General features: G+C 43.9%; 1 protein-coding gene across 4 annotated transcripts in view; it reads left to right on the top strand.

The window, feature by feature from the left end:
• TDP1 (tyrosyl-DNA phosphodiesterase 1) overlaps window positions 1–16,594 on the top strand; it is a 97,503-nt gene that overhangs the window by 59,244 nt on the left and 21,665 nt on the right. For all 4 annotated transcript variants that reach the window (XM_049898922.1, XM_049898921.1, XM_049898923.1 and 1 more), the window contains one exon: window positions 11,815–11,917. In XM_049898922.1, coding sequence (XP_049754879.1) covers window positions 11,815–11,917 — 103 coding nt within the window. The remainder of the gene's footprint in view (window positions 1–11,814; window positions 11,918–16,594) is intronic.

Raw genomic sequence — 16,594 nt, forward strand, 5'->3', positions numbered from 1 at the left:
TAGTAGCCAAACACACTAACTGTTTGCACCACCCAGGGACTCCCATCCAGAATACCAAAAAAAAAAAAAAAAAAAACTAAACCCGTTGCTATTGGGTAAGTTCCAACTCATAGTAACCCTATGGGACAGAGTAGAACTGCCCCATAGGGTTTTCAAGGAGCACCTGGAGGATTCGAATGGCTAACCTTTTGGTTAGCAGCCATAGCTCTTAACCACTACACTACTAGGGTTTCATAGTACCTACTAAAAATCACATAGCCCAGGGTGGGGGGATATGGAGGGCTCAGAGGAGAGAGATCACTTCTGTGTGGAATAACTGGAAAAGCTTCAGCAAGTAGTACCTTTTGTTCTTGATAGGGCAGGGTTTTGATAGCCCAAGGTGAGCATTTTAGGTAGCAAAAATCGTGTACTTGAAAGTCCTGAAACAAGATGTGTTGGGGGAGGTAGAAGGATCATCTGGGCTGGAATGGAGCATGGTACAGGGGAATTGGGAGAGAAGCTTGACCAGGGGATGATGGCAGGTTTTGGTGGAGCTTCAGTGACAGGCAAAGGATTTTCAGCTTTTCAGTTAGGGATCCCCAGAAGTATTTGGACAAGAGAGTGGCCTGGTCAACAGAGTTGTGTTAATGTTACTGGTAATGTCTATTGTTGTTCAGAGCTTTGTGGTTGACATGCAGTTTTCATTCATGGCCATGTTCTCTGGGATCTAAACGGAGCAGGTGATATCATCATACCTGTTCGGTGAGTGTAGGAGCGGGCACAGAGATGAGGCCACTTATCTAGTAAATACCACACAGGAACTCGATCTTTGTTTCCTCAAGTCGCATACTATTTCTGGAATTAGTTTACAGGGAAAAAGCATGGAGGCAGGAAGACCTACTGAGAGACTGATGCAAAATTGCCAGCATGAGACCAGAGGGCGCCAGTGAATGAAAAACAGCAGGGGCGTTCCCTGGAGAGTCAGAAGGACTCGGAAGCTGGTTGAGAGAAGGACATGAGGAAGAGGGAGGAATTGGGTTGCCTGCAGGGTTGTGAGCATAGATCCTTTAGGAGAGTTCCAGACACTGTCTTTGTGGAGTTGGTCACCAACCCCAAGGAGGCTGCTCCTCAGGCTGTCTAGGAAGGTAGCACAAATACTTGGTGCTATTCGTTGTGAGGCTCCAAAAAGACAAGAATGGTCTTCAGCAGGCTGTATGACTGTGGCACCCAGGAAAACCAAGGCAAGGCACCAGCCTTCACAGATTTTGCAGGGGGTCATGGTAGGAATCTTTTCAGAAAGCTTTTTGGGGTCTCTAAGGTAAATTGAGGGGCACTGGTGGCACAGTTGTTAAGTGTTTGGCTGCTAACCAAAAGATGGGCAGTTCGAATCTACCACCTGCTCCTCAGAAACCCTGTGGGGCAGTTCTACTCTGTGTTATAGTGTCGCTATGTGTCAGAATTGACTCAACAGCAACATATTTAGTTTTTCTAAGGTAAATTGACCAAGTACTGGCCATATGTCAGGCGTTTAAGTCTTAGCTGGCTACATAAACAGCCCACCCTCTGCAGCAACAACCTTGCTGGTAGACAGTTGCTGCAGCTCTTTAGGCCTACTTCCGCATCTGTAAGACCAGGGGTTGGACTGAAGCAGTAGTTTTTTTGCCAGGTCCCTTGGAGCCCCCAGCGTTCTGGAAATTCCTTTTAGAGGCCACCACAACGGTGGGGTACGGGGAGAGAAATGCAAGCAATTCCTGTTCAACCGGAGACACTTGGCTTTTGTTTGCTTCCAATATTTCCTTTGAACAAAAGGTTCTACAGGTTAAAAAAAGAACATCATTGAAATAGGTCATCTTCCAGGGCCCATTATAAAAATTAAACATTCTATAATTTTGTTTTGGAGTCCCTGGGTGGTGCAAACGGTTAACACATTTGGCTGCTAACCAAAAGGTTGGAGGTTGAAGTCTACTCACAGGCACCTCAGAAGAAAGGCCTGGCAGTCTACTTCTGAAAAATCAACCATTGAAAACCCTGTGGAACACAGTTCTACTCTGACGCCTGGGGTCAGCATGAGTCGAGGTCAACTTGATGGCAACTGGTTTATAGTTCTGTTAAAAGTATTAATACTTCCAAAGCTTCCCTTTGAGCTGTGCTTTACAGTCTACTAAGCACTTCCGCCTAGATTATTTCAGCCATTCCTTAGAACCCAGTAAAATGAGCAGATGGTATTAAGCCCATATCACAGATGAAGAAACTGCCAGCCGGAGGAGGTAACCCCAAGGTGGAAGATGTACCCGAAACCAAAGCCCAAATCTTGAGTCTGTTACTCTCCAAGGCCTTGTATTGCCTTTTAGCCACAGGAAGTGGACTAAAATAATGGAACATTTCAGTAGAAAATGAAATAGTAAGCAGTTTTTGGTTATCTATCACATTGGTTACCATTAAATACATATTCAAGTTCTTTGACACAGTCTCCTAAATACCAGTTGTGATCTGAAATTTAAAAAGCAACTTTGGATCCTGCTTGACGGTGTCTTCTGTCATTCTGAATTCTGGATGCTGACATGATAGCTTCTGAAGTCCTTAAAACTCCGTTTATGGGATCAAGGATGTTACGAGCCATCAAGCAGATCCTGACTCATAGTGACCCCATGGGACGAAGTAGAACTGCCTCGTAGGGTTTCTATGGCTGTAATCTTTACGGAAGCAGACTGCCGCATCATTCTCCCGTGGGTTCAAACTGTTGACCTTTCAGTTAGCAGCCAGGCACTTAACCACTATGCCACCAGGGTTTCTGGGATCAAGAATGTTGTTGTTACCGTTAGGTGCCACTGAGTCAGTTCCAACTCATAGCGACCCTGCGTACAACCAAATGAAACGCTGCCCAGTCCTGTGCCATCCTCACAATCATTGCTATGTTTGAGCCCATTTTTGAAGCCACTGTGTCAATCCATCTCATTGAGGGTCTTCCTCTTTTTCGCTGACCTTCAACTTAACCAAGCATGATGTCCTTCTCCAGGGACTCGTTCCTCTTGATAACATGTCCAAAGTATGTGAGATGAAGCCTTGCCATTCTTGCTTCTAAGGAGCATTCTGGCTATACTTCTTCTCAGACAGATGTGTTCGTTCTAGCAATCCATGGTATGTATATTCAGTATTCTTTGCCAAAACCGTAATTCAAAGGCATCGGTTCTTTGGTTTTCTTCTTCATTGTCCAGCTTTCACCTGCATATGAGGCAATTGAAAACACCATGGCTTGGGTCAGGCACACCATCGTCCTTAAAATGACATCTTTGCTTTTTCACTTTAAAGAGGTCATTTGCAGCAGATTTGCCCAATGCAGTGTGTCATCTGATTTCTTGACTGCTGCTTCCATGGGCATTGATTATGGATTCAAGCAAAATGAAATCCTTGACAACTTCAATCTTCTCTCCATTTATCATGATGTTGCTTATTGGTCCAGTTGTGAGGATTTTTGTTTTCTTTATGTTGAGTTGTAATTCACACTGAAGGCTGTAGTCTTTGATCTTCATCAATAAGTGCTTCAAGTCCTCTTCACTTTGAGTAGGCAAGGTTGTGTCATCTACGTGTCTGCATATGAGTGCCTTCCAACTTGAGGGGCTCATCCTCCAGCACTGTATCACTGTTCTGCTGTATTCATAAGGCTTTCACTAGCCATTTGTTTCAGAAGTAGACTGCCAGCTCCTTTTTCCTAGTCTTTCATAGTCTGAAAGCTCAGCTAAAACCTGTCCACCAAGGGTGACCATGCTGGTATTTGAAATACTGTAGCATAACTTCCCACTATCACAGCAACGTGCAACCCACCACAGGTTGACAAACTGACAGCCACGTGGCGGGGATCAAGAATTGAGGGATCCTTTTAAAGACCAGGTTGGAGCTAGGCTGAACTATGCCATAGAATGCCAAAGCCACTGTTCAGAGTTCAGTGTGGACTTGAAAGAGTTAGCTCAGGGTCATGTTCCCACTGTAACCAAAGAGCAAAATGAGGCTGCAAATAGATAAGTCAGAACCTAGTTGGTGATTTATCAGATTTTTACTTGCAAAAGCCCACACTCAAGGATCCAGTCTTTCATAGTGTCCTACTCTTGCTTCTCTCTTTAGAAATGTGCATCATATCATTTATCTTTTTCTTTTCTGGCTGGCATTTCTTTGTTAATACACTGTATGTATCTGTGAAACATGATACCAGCCCCCAAAACACAGCTGACATGTTACACCCCCTTTGGTACTTCATCTCCCAGATTGTTAGACACCTGCAGAATCGGTTTAATCTCAACTATGCTGTTAAATTCCTGGTACTGTATCGCTCATCTCTATTGAATATTTCAGTGCATATATCTGTCAGAAAACCAAAATCCTCTTGATTGCCTTCACACAATAAAATAGAAGCTCCCTATAATTCTGCCTTGGGGCCTCATGCTAAGATTATGAAATCGGTGAAGCAATCTGGTGAATCATTTTTAGTTCCGTCTATCACCAAAACGTTATAGGATGGACCTGCCTTCTGTAGAATTCTGTTGCTTCATGAGTCACACCAGAGGAGACCAGACTCACTCTTCCATAAGTTTAACAAACTCCTGCTGACAATGATAGCTGGTATTTATGAAGCATCATTTATGTGCCAGAGACTTCACACACCTGGTCTGATACAATCCTCACATCAACCTTGTGAGGCAGGCAGGCTGAAGATAAGGAACCTGAAGATCAACAAGGTTAACTCTAATTGTGAGTGAAGTGTATGTAAGGTCAGAATCTGCTGCTACCTGCTGTCATGCCTATGTGTCAATAGTCAGGTCTTTTCTCTAAATTTTGTGATTTAAAAATTTTTAATTCTCTAATCACAATCACAGTGGAGAAAATAGGATTATTAAGATGTTATCTTCTAAGACTTTGTGTAACAGTCTTTTTTCTTGAATGAATTAGAAGATGTTTCTTGCATACCTAGCACCTGTAGGATTCAGCGTTAGGAGAGATGTGAGGGCTGGGATAGCCATAGATAGCTTCTTGAAGGAGACGGAGTTTGTGGAAGAGGAAAGGACTCAGGTGGCTACAGAGCAGTCCATGGTATATCCAGGGGTCTTTGCCAGTACCATAATTCAAATGCATCAATTCTTCTTTGGTCTTCCTTATTCCTTGGCCAGCTTTCAGATGCATATGAGGCAGTTGAAAAGTCCATGGTTTAGGTCAGGTGCATCTTAGTCCTCAAACCTACATCTTTGCTTTTTAACACTTGAAAGAGGTCTTTTGCAGCAGGTTTGCCCAGTGCAGTAGTACATTGTTCAATTTCTTGACTGCTACTTCCATGGGCACTGATTATGGATCCAAGCAAAATGAAATCCTTGACAACTTCCGTCTTTTCACCATTTATCATTATGTTGCTTATTGTGAAGAATTTTGTTTTCTTTATGTTGAGATGCAAGCCATACTGAAGTCTAGTCTTTGATCTTCATCAGTAAGTGCTTCAAGCCCTCTTCACTTTCAGCAAGCAAGATTGTATCATCTGCATATCGCAGGTTGTTAACGACTCTTCTCCAATCCTGATCCCATGTTCTTCCTATAGTCTGGCTTCTTGGATTATTTGCTCAGCATATGTATTGAATAAGGATGGCGAAAGGACACAACCCTGATGCACACCTTTCCTGATTTTAAACCACACAGCATCCCCATGTTCTCTTTGAACAACTGCCTCTTGGTTTATGTATAGGTTCCACATGAGCACAGTCGAGTGTTCTGGAATTCCCATTCTTCACAATGTTATTCATAATTTGTTATGATCCACACAGTCGAATGCCTTCGCGTGGTCAGTAAAACACAGGCAAACATCTTCCAGGTAGTCCCTGCTCTCAGCCAAGATCCATATGACATTGGCAATAATATTCCTTGTTCTACATCCTCTTCTGAATCCAGTTTGAATTTCTGGCGGTTCCCTGTATATGTATTGCTGCAACTGTTTTTGAATTATCTTCAGCAAAATTTTGCTTGTGTGTGCGTGATATTAATGTTGTTGTTCGATAATTTCCACATTTTGTTGTATCACCTTTCTTTAGAATGGGCACGTGTATAGATCTCTTACAGTCAGTTGGCCAGGTAGCTGTGTGAGTGTTTCTAGCACTACATCCCATTTATTGAAATATCTCAATTGCTGGAGCCCTGTTTTTTGCCAGTGTCTGAGTCGCTAATGAGTCAAAATTAACTCCGCGGCAATAGGCTTGGTTTTCAGGTTTTTCAGTGCAGCTTGAACTGCCTTCAGTACTGTGGGTTCTTGATCATATGCTGCCTCCTGAAATGGTTGAACATCGACAAATTCTTTTTGGTACAGTGACTCTGTGTGTTCTTTCCATCTTCTCTTGATGCTTCCTGTGTCATTCAGTTTTTTGCCCACAGAGTCCTTCAATATTGCTTGAATTTTTTTTTTTTTTTTCAGTTCTTTCACCTTGAGAAATGCAAAGCAAGTTCTTCCCTTTTGGTTTTCTATCTCCAGATCTTTGCACATTTCATTATAATACTTTGTCTTCTCCAGCAGCCCTTTGAAATCTTTTGTTTAGCTCTTTTACTTCACCATTTCTTCCATTTGCTTAGGTTCTCTATGTTCAAGAGCAAGTTTCAGAGTCTCTTCTGGTTTTTTTTTTCCCCCAAAGGATTTTTTTTTTATTAATTTTTATTAAGCTTCAATTGAACATTTACCATTCCAATCAGTCTGTCACATGTAAGTTTACATACATCTTACTCCCTTCTCCCACTTGCTCTCCCCCATTGAGTCAGCCCTTTCAGTCTCTCGTTTCGTGCCAATTTTGCCGTCTTCCCTCTTTCTCTATCTTCCCATCCCCCCTCCAGTCAAGAGTTGCCAACACACTCTCCAGTGTCCACCTGATTTAATTAGCTCACTCTTCATCAGCATCTCTCTCCCCGCCACTAACCAGTCCTTTTCATGCCTGATGAGTTGTCTTCGGGGATGGTTCCTGTCCTGTGCCATCAGAAGGTCCGGGGAGCATTGCCTCCGGGATTCCGCTAGTCGCAGTCATACCATTAGGTATGGTCTTCTCATGAGAATTTGGGGTCTGTATCCCATGGGTCTCCTGCTCCCTCAGGAGTTGTCTGTTGTGCTCCCTGACAGGGCCAACATCGATTGTGGCCGGGCACCAACTAGTTCTTCTGATCTCAGGATAATGTAGGTCTCTGGTTCATGTGGCCCTTTCTGTCCCTTGGGTTCTTAGTTGTCATGTGACCTTGGTGTTCTTCCTTTGCCTTTGTTCCAGGTGGGTTGAGACCAATTGATGTATCTTAGATGGCCGCTTGTTGGCATTTAGGACCCCAGACGCCACATTTCAAAGTGGGATGCAGAATGTTTTCATAATACAATTGTTTTGCCCATTGACTTAGAAGTCCCCTCAAACCATGTTCCCCAGACCCCAGCCCCTGCTCTGCTGACCTTTGAAGCTTTCATTTTATCCCGGAAACCTCTTTGCTTTTAGTCCAGTCCAATTAGACTGACCTTCCTTGTATTGAGTGTTGTCTTTCCCTTCACCCAAAGCAGTTCTTATCTACTGAGTGATCAATAAAAAACCCTCTCCCTCCCTCCCTCCCTCCCCCGTTTGTAACCACAAAAGTATGTGTTCTTCTCCGTTTTTTCTATTTCTCAAGATCTTATAATAGTGGTCTTATACAATATTTGTCCTTTTGCCTCTGACTCATTTCGCTCAGCATAATGCCTTCCAGATTCCTCCATGTTATGAAATGTTTCAGAGATTCGTCACTGTTCTTTATCGATGCGTAGTATTCCATTGTGTGAATATACCACAATTTATTTACCCATTCATCTGTTGACGGACACCTTGGTTGCTTCTAGCTTTTTCCTATTGTAAACAGAGCTGCAATAAACATGGGTGTGCATATATCTGTTTGTGTGAAGGCTCTTGTATCTCTAGGGTATATTCCGAGGAGTGGGATTTCTGGGTTGTATGGTAGTTCTATTTCTAACCGTTTAAGATAACGTCAGATGGATTTCCAAAGTGGTTGTACCATTTTACAATCCCACCAGCAGTGTATGAGAGTTCCAATCTCTCCGCAGCCTCTCCAACATTTATTATTTTGTGTTTTTTGGATTAATGCCAGTCTAGTTGGTGTGAGATGGAATCTCATCGTAGTTTTAATTTGCATTTCTCTAATGGCTAATGATCGGGAGCATTTTCTCATGTGTCTGTTGGCTGCCTGAATATCTTCTTTAGTGAAATGTGTGTTCATATCCTTTGCCCACTTCTTGATTGGGTTGTTTGTCTTTTTGTGGTTGAGTTTTGACAGAATCATGTAGATTTTAGAAATCAGGCACTGGTCTGAGATGTCATAGCTGAATATTCTTTCCCAGTCTGTAGGTGGTCTTTTTACTCTTTTGGTGAAGTCTTTAGATGAGCATAGGTGTTTGATTTTTAGGAGCTCCCAGTTATCTGGTTTCTCTTCATCATTTTTGGTAATGTTTTGTATTCTGTTTATGCCCTGTATTAGGGCTCCTAGGGTTGTCCCTATTTTTTCTTCCATGATCTTTATCGTTTTAGTCTTTATGTTTAGGTCTTTGATCCACTTGGAGTTAGTTTTTGTGCATGGTGTGAGGTATGGGTCCTGTTTCATTCTTTTGCAAATGGATATCCAGTTATGCCAGCATGATTTGTTAAAAAGACTATCATTTCCCCAATTGACTGACACTGGTCCTTTGTCAAATATCAGCTGCTCATACATGGATGGATTTATATCGAGTCTCTTCTGTTTTGATCTTTTCTTCCTTTTCTGTCTTTTTAATGACCTTTTTCTTTCTTCATGTATATGTCCTTGATGTCATTCCACAACTTGTCTGGTCTTCTGTGATTGGTGTTCAGTGCGTCAAATCTATTCTTGAGATGGTCTCTAAATTCAGGTAGGATATACTCAAAGTTGTACTTTGGCTCTCATGGACTTGTTTTAATTTTCTTCGGCTTCAGCTTGACCTTGCATAGGAGCAATTGATGGTCTGTTCCACAGTCAGCCCCTAGCCTTGTTCTGACTGATGACATTGAGCTTCTCCGTTGTCTCTTTCCAAAAATGTTGTTGATTTGAGTCCTGTGTATTCCATCTGGCAAAGTCCACCTATATAGTCATTTATGTTGTTGAAAAAGGTATTTTCAATGAATAAGTCATTGGGCTTACAAAATTCTGTCATGCGTTCCCTGGCATCATTTCAGTCACCAAGGCTATATTTTCCAGCTACTGATTTTTCTTTGTTTCCAGCTTTCACATTCCAATCACCAGTAATCATCAGTGCATCTGGATTGCATGTTTGATCAATTTCAGACTGCAGTAGTTTGTAAAAATCAATTTTCTTCATCTTTGGCCTTAGTGGTTAGTGCATAAATTTGAATAATAATCATAGGTGTATGGATATCATCCTGTCACTGACAGGGTTGTACTCCAGGATAGATCTGGAAATGTTCTTTTTGACGATGAATGTGATGCTATTCCTCTTCAATTTATCATTCCTAGCACTTTTTTTAGCACAGTAGACCATACGATTGTTCAATTCAGAATGGCTAATACCAGTCCATTTCAGCTCACTAATACCTAGGATATCAACGTTTATATGTTGCATTTCACTTTTGACAGCTTCCAATTTTCCTTGACTCATAACTTCATACATTGTGTTCTGATTTCTAACAGATATTTCTTCTCATTTTGAGCCTTGCCACATCAGTAAATGAAGGTTCCAAAAGCTTTACTCCATCCACGTCATTAACGTTGACTCTACTTTGAGGAGGCAGCTCTTCCCCAGTCGTATTTTGTGTGCCTTCCGACCTGAGGACTTCTTCTTCCGGCACTATATCAGACAGTGTTCCATTGCTGTCCATAAGGTTTTCTCTGGCCGGTCTTTTTCTGAAATAGACTTCCAGACAGATTAGTATGTCTTAGTCTGAAAGCTACCACTTGTCTTTCAGTTTGTCTTACTGTGGTGGTGTTATGATGCTGGAAGCTATGCCACTGGTATTTCATGTACCAGCAGGGTCACCAGTGGTAGACAGGTTTCAGTGACGCTTCCAGACTAAGAGAGTGAGTAGGGAAGCCGGGACTTAAACCTCTCCCTCAACCTGGGTGGGTCCAGGGCTTTCTCAACGCTGATCTTCCTTTCTTCTTCACATGCCTTAGTTGTCACTCCTTTGTTCTCTTTGAGAATTTCGGAAGGAACTTTGTACATTGTTACTTTAAATTCACTCTTAAAGGCTTAAACTTTGGTACAATTTGTCCATATTGTGGTTGGAGATCAGACGTCTAATTAGTCACCACACTTTACAAGTTGGGCAGCATAGTCTACCACCAACTGAGCATTTTGTAGGCAAGGGGCCTGCAAAAGTGCCTAACTGAATAACTGAGCCTTGGACAGCTTAGCTGGGGGCTCAGGAAAAGCATCCCACCCTGTGGTGGTTTCCTAATGCATCAGCTTCACTTCACAGACAGGAAGCTCATGTTTGTGACCCTTGTCCACCAACCAAAGGCTCTCGCTCTTCAGGCAGGAAAGCCTATAATACACCATTTTATTTATTTACTTTAAGCCAGCTTAATGGTTTAAAGGGTTTTCCTTAGCTCTGACTTCCATATTCCTTCCCTTCTGTTGCTGTAAAACCCAAAGCAGAGATCATTCTTTTCATGTTCCTTGTTAACTGTTTTTGTTTTGACTCTGATTTCCAGCAGACAGCAGTTGCAGCACTTGGCTCAGGAAAATACTTGATGCACCAGTGGATGAATTTTTAAATATTCAGCTATCTGCAGAGCCAGGCTTCGAGGGTTCTGAATAGCCTAGGTTTTGCTATGCATTTTTAAAATGCAATAGAATTTGTGTGAACCTAATTGAAAAACTGTTTACAGCTGGTTTACATGAATTAATCAGTGAGTGAGTGTTCTCTGCCTGGGTTGCTGCAGGAGAGGGAGTCTCTAAAGACCGACGCCTCAGCTCAGTCTCCAGTCAACATCCGCTATCACCGTGGCGCCTCCCAACCTGTCAGTTCTGGTCCCCTTCATCCTGTTGCATGTGTGGTTTTCATCCAGGTCCACAGCCCTGCTGGACCACATAAACCATGATTCTAAATGCACCATTCCTTCCCCAATATAAATACCAAAAGGAGGCCTTGTGGCACAACAGTTAAGCTGTCAGCCACTAACAGAAGAGTTGGGGTTTGCACCCACCCATTGGCTCTGCAGGAGAAAGACCTGGCAATCTGCTCCCATAAAGATTACAGCCTAGGAAACTCTGTCACGTGGGGTCACTATGACTAGGAATTGACTCAAGGGCACCCAACAACAACACAAACACCAATCTAGGGACCTCAAAGCTGTTTTCTATAGATTGAGAATAGAAAACAGTGCTACCTGGCTAAAAAGAAAGAAGATACAGCAATTAAGATGATACTGTGTTAAGATCATACTAACACTTTATCATTTTTTTCTTTATATACGGCAAAACCAGAAAACTTGGCTACAGGAGGGTCATGAAAAGAAAAATGGTTTTGGATAGAAAACAGCAAAAATCTTTCTAAGGAAGGGTAGTTCTTTTAATAGCTGCCCTCAGGGGAGAACGAAGCTGAGGGTGAAGCTATCTCAATGCGCAATTAGATAGTTAAGTCCCGAGGATGATAGATAGCACAGCGGGATTTAAATTTCCTGTCCAAAAATGCACAGCACTACTCGAAACTGAAAAAAACTTGATTGCCCCTCTTCTTCTGACCGATGTTCTTGCAGCTGGGCAAACTTGACCCACATGACATGTCTCACTGAGCCAGCCCTTCCGTGTCCTTGTCTCTGCAGCGCGAATCTGTCCAAGGCCGCCTGGGGAGCTTTAGAGAAGAACGGTGCCCAGCTGATGATCCGCTCCTATGAGCTTGGAGTCCTTTTCCTCCCTTCGGTCTTTGTAAGTTCACAGTGTCTGAAACTGCTTGATTGCTCACTTGTAAAACAGATCGGTTTTTACGCTCTCTTCCTTTCATCACAGTGACTTGCCGAAGGTCATTAGGGAGCTGGGGGAGGATTCTAACCTAGAGCCTGTGCTCTGAGACACTGGCTTGTGCTGATGAATTTATTAAACAGCCACTATGGCAGTTCAAACCCCCCAGAGGCACCTCGAAAGACAGACCTGGCAATCTGCTTCTAAAAAGTCACAGCCTTGAAAAGCCTCATTAGAGAGTGAAGAGAGTGCCTAGGGTAAAGCTAATAGCAGTATCTAATGTCGCAAATATTAAATAAGTATCCCAAAACATGAAGATTTATTACGAGATGAAAGCGATAAGTCACCAAAGGAACAGCCCAGCCAAGAGTGAGACGTTTTAGGCTAGGGTGATTGGACTGTTGGGAAGCAGGAGGGTTTGAGGAGGGGAAGGATTCATAGGATTCTGGGTACATGGGAAGGAGCGGGAAGGGCATCCCACAGGGGAGGAACTGGCACGAGCGCAGCCAGAGGCAGGGAAGCTCACGTCATCTGCTAGAGAACGAGTTCAGGGAAGCCCAAGGGACACGGGCCAGACTTACCAGTGAAGCCCCCTGTGAAGGCAGCACGTTGGAAACAGTCCCTTAGGAGGTTCAGCCCAGCCAGCTGGTCTTGCTGCTCTGGAAACGCTCGCAGTCTCTGCAGCTGACCCCCATGTGAAGTGGTTGGCGTGCATGTGGGACCAGGTGGTACAAACCACATGTTTCCATAAACACGAGGAGCACACATGGCCCAGAGAGATGCTCCCCTCCAGGAGGCACGCAGGCACGACGCCTTCCTTCTCACTTCTTACACTCACTCTGGACCAATGCTCACAGATAGAAAGGCAGCCACGATTGCTCACACTGTAAGACAGCTAATGCTTTCTCCTTCCTTTCTTTTTTGCCACTTCCCTGTATTGGAAATTGTGGTAGTTAAAACGTGCACACAGTACAGCTCCATTGTAACCACTTTGGCTGGACCAGAGGATGTGGCCAAGGTAGTGCTGGCATACTTGTACTTCGTCTTAAATTTGGCTTTATGTAAAAAAAAAAAAACAGGTGGTTAAATGGTTAACATCTGTGGCTGCTCACCAAAAGGTTGGAGGCTCGAATCCACCTCGGAAGAAAGGCTTTGCAGCCTACTTCCAAAACTTGCCTGGTGGATTCGAACTGCCGACCTTCTGGTTAGCAGCTGTAGCTCTTAACCTCTACACCACCAGGGTTTCCTCCAAAACATCAGCCACTGACAACTGTATCCTGTTACGCCTAATCACTCTGAAGCACGAGGGGCCACCGTGAGTCAGAATCGACTTGACAGCAACTGTTTTTCTAGAATGTGGGAATTCACGTGGCCTTGACGCTTGTTGGAGACTGCCCCCCGTTCCGTTGCCCCCAACAGTCCTCCACACGCTTTCCTTTCTCGTGCCGTGCTCAGATGAATGGCTCTTTTCTCCCTTTCTCTCTCCTCCCCTTGCCAACCTTCAATCATTTTTTTCATCTGTAGTTCAAAGGGTTTTGTTATGAAACTGTCCAACAAGCCTCTTCTGAGGATCATTAATAAGATTTCAACATTTTTTGGCTACTGCTTCCAGAGTAAAACGAAGCAGGGCTGCATGAAGCTGTACTGCCCGAGATTCCAGCTCCCACAACCCTGTAAGGTAGATGGTTAACCCTGTTTTATAGACAAGGATGTGACTTCCATAAGGCTCCACAGCTAAGGAGAGGGGTCCAGCCTTCAAACCTTGGTCTTCTAGCTGATCCTTTCATGACCTTTCAGCTTTATCGCAGCTGCTGGAAGCAGTGAATTCACACTAGGGTAATATTACACGGTAATTTAACGTGATTATAGTGACCGTAACTTTAAACCGAGGCTAGAATTATCTCCCAATAATAACTTAAGTGATGGAATAAATTCCATGTCACTCTCGTTTGGTTTTTGTTGTCAGCATTTGAACAATTGTAGTCATTTCTAACTATTCTGACCTGAAAACAGTAATAGGAAAGAACTATATTACCCTTCCCAGTCCTCTGGTATTTTCTAAGCTACACATTTTACCTGAGATATCATTTATCTGACTGTATGTCAGAAAAGACCAGGAGGAGGAAAAATGGGCATAATCGCCTAGAATCCCCAAATTGACTTCCTACTGGACTCTTATTCCTATACGCTTTGAATAAAAGCCCCACTGTAGCACCTTCTAGGTAAAAAAGAGATTCAGTTACTATGAAGACCATCAGACAGGGATATAAAAGTAGATTCCACCCATTCTGTGCCATACCAGCAGATTCACAGGCTAGGCCCCAAGCAGGGCGACATGGCGTTAATATGCTGCTTAAGCAGGGAGCAGATCCTCCATCAATCCAAGTTCGCTGGCATATCTGAAGATACAGAGCCCGGAACAGTGCTCTCACAGGAGGCTTCCTCTGTAACACTGACAGATTGCCACCATCTTGTCCTCAGCCATTTTCCCCTTTGCTTGGGTTGTTTACGTCCTTCATGACTCATAACTGATAGGGGCAAGATGTATAATGGGCATTATGGACAGTACACGGAAGTGTTTTGACCTTGCCCTCCCAAGGAGCTGGGTGAAAAGGTCATAAAGTCAAATAGACATTCTACATGTGAATGAGAGCCATCCAGGTGCGAGCTGTTAAGAGGCATCTGGGTGGTTACTGCCCTTAGTGAGTAGAACCCAGATGACTAAAAGTGGGGTATTAGCATTCTTGTGGCTGCATTTTACAGAAACCAACTTGAGCTCACTTAAGCCCACAGGAGGGGGGAGAGTGTTGAAAAGATGCCAGGGGAAATGCCATGGAAGAGTTGAACAGCCAAGATCTGGGAATGACTGAGTAGGGACAGTTCTGGAGCCTCAGTAGTCTCTGGGCTGCTGCCAGTAGTGTGACTCCGCTGCAGTGGCTCCCTGGCCAGTGGCTGGCCATTCTGCATTTCCAGTGACTGCTGGAGCTTAGGTCTGCTGTCCACCCCAAGACAGAGGATGGTGTCACATAGCACGTGACCTGGCCTCTGCACTACCCTAACCCTATCCCCTGATATTATTGTGAGCTACGAATCCACCCCAAGAGGTAGATATTACCATTTATGGGCTCACCGTAAGTGAGTCAATGCATGTCTTGTCCGTCTGCAAAAAGGGGTTTCAGGGGGTTTTGCAATACAGGAGACTTGGTCCTTAAGCCTACTACATCACAGTACCTATGTTGCTTACTGTCAGGTAAAACCTCCAGAAAAGTAGTAGACCTTTGCTTGGACTTCACCGAATAAACATTTATGGTGTTTACTTTAAGGGCAACCCAAAGATCTGTGACATAAGGTAATTTGTCCTTTTCCTGAGGTTATGTGAGGCTCCAGTAGAGTGAGACTCTTAGCTTGTGCATGGGAAGCACCAGCCAGCTTAGGTTGGTTGTTCCCTCCACAAAGTCTGTCCCAGGTTCGTAACTGAACATTCCAGCAACCTGAAATCGACTTCATCAACACTCCACAAGCCCTGTGTGCCGCCTCTTTGTTAGCCCCTGGGGATAAAGTGAGGAATGAGATGGAGTCTTTGTTGGGGAAACAGGCACAAGTAATTACAGTACATGATGAGAACTGTGGTGCGAGGCGTACAAAATATAAGGGCTCTGAGAAGAGGGAGCACGTGGTTCAGCCTCGGGGACTTGGGGAAGGCTTTAAGGAGGCAGACATCCAACCTGGTTCTTGAAAAATGAGAATAAGTTTAACCCATAGTCCAGGGGTGATGAGGCTTCCACACTGAGATGATAGTGCATGTTATATTTGGGAAGCCCCAAACAGTTCTGTGTGCCTGGTATGGGGGTAGAGGAGGGAAGGATGGGCTCATGTTGCAAAGGAGATTGGGGAGCAAGACACATGGGTTGAACTTTATCCCACACAAGCCATCCAGGTTTCCTAAGCAGGGCTAGTGGCCTTAACAGACCAATTTTCAGAGATGTTGAGTCTTATAAAATGTAATCTTAAAATTGCAGTGATTATAATTGAATTTCTGTTACTCAAAAGCTACTTGAGGATATAGGGAATTTCGGATGTCCCCAAAACCACTATCTCAATCATTTAAACTACACTATTAAAAAATGCTGATTATTACTGAAATACTGCTACATCCACCCTGCTGTCTAAGCTTGAGGGTGGAAATCACCTGTGACTCCTTCTCATTCCTCTCCCTGCCCCCCACCCCCCATAGCATTTTAATCACCAAGTCCTACCAGTCCTAACTCCTTAAAGCTGCGTGGTAATCTGTCATTCTCGCCAGTCCCCGCTGCACTGGATCCAAGACACGTCAACCCTTGCCTCCCACCTCACTTCCCAGTTTCCAAACCACTTTTCACCCTGCTGCCAGGATGGCCTTCATCAAACCCAGATCTGGCCATGCCCCCATCTGCCTCACATCCTTTAGGATAAAATCCAGACTCCTTGGCTTGGCCTCCTCTTCCTTGTGCCCTGACTCCTGACTGCTCAGGTCTCACCTCTCTCTTCCTGGCACTTGATATTCCAGCCATTCAGAACCACTTGTTCTCATTATGGGCCAGGCCCACCCATTCCAGCTGTCCTTAATCTGTATTTGGAGACAGCCCTATGCCCCTACCCCTACCC

This window comes from Elephas maximus, chromosome 10 (genome assembly GCF_024166365.1).
Source record: "Elephas maximus indicus isolate mEleMax1 chromosome 10, mEleMax1 primary haplotype, whole genome shotgun sequence".
Classification (NCBI taxonomy): Eukaryota; Metazoa; Chordata; class Mammalia; order Proboscidea; family Elephantidae; genus Elephas; species Elephas maximus.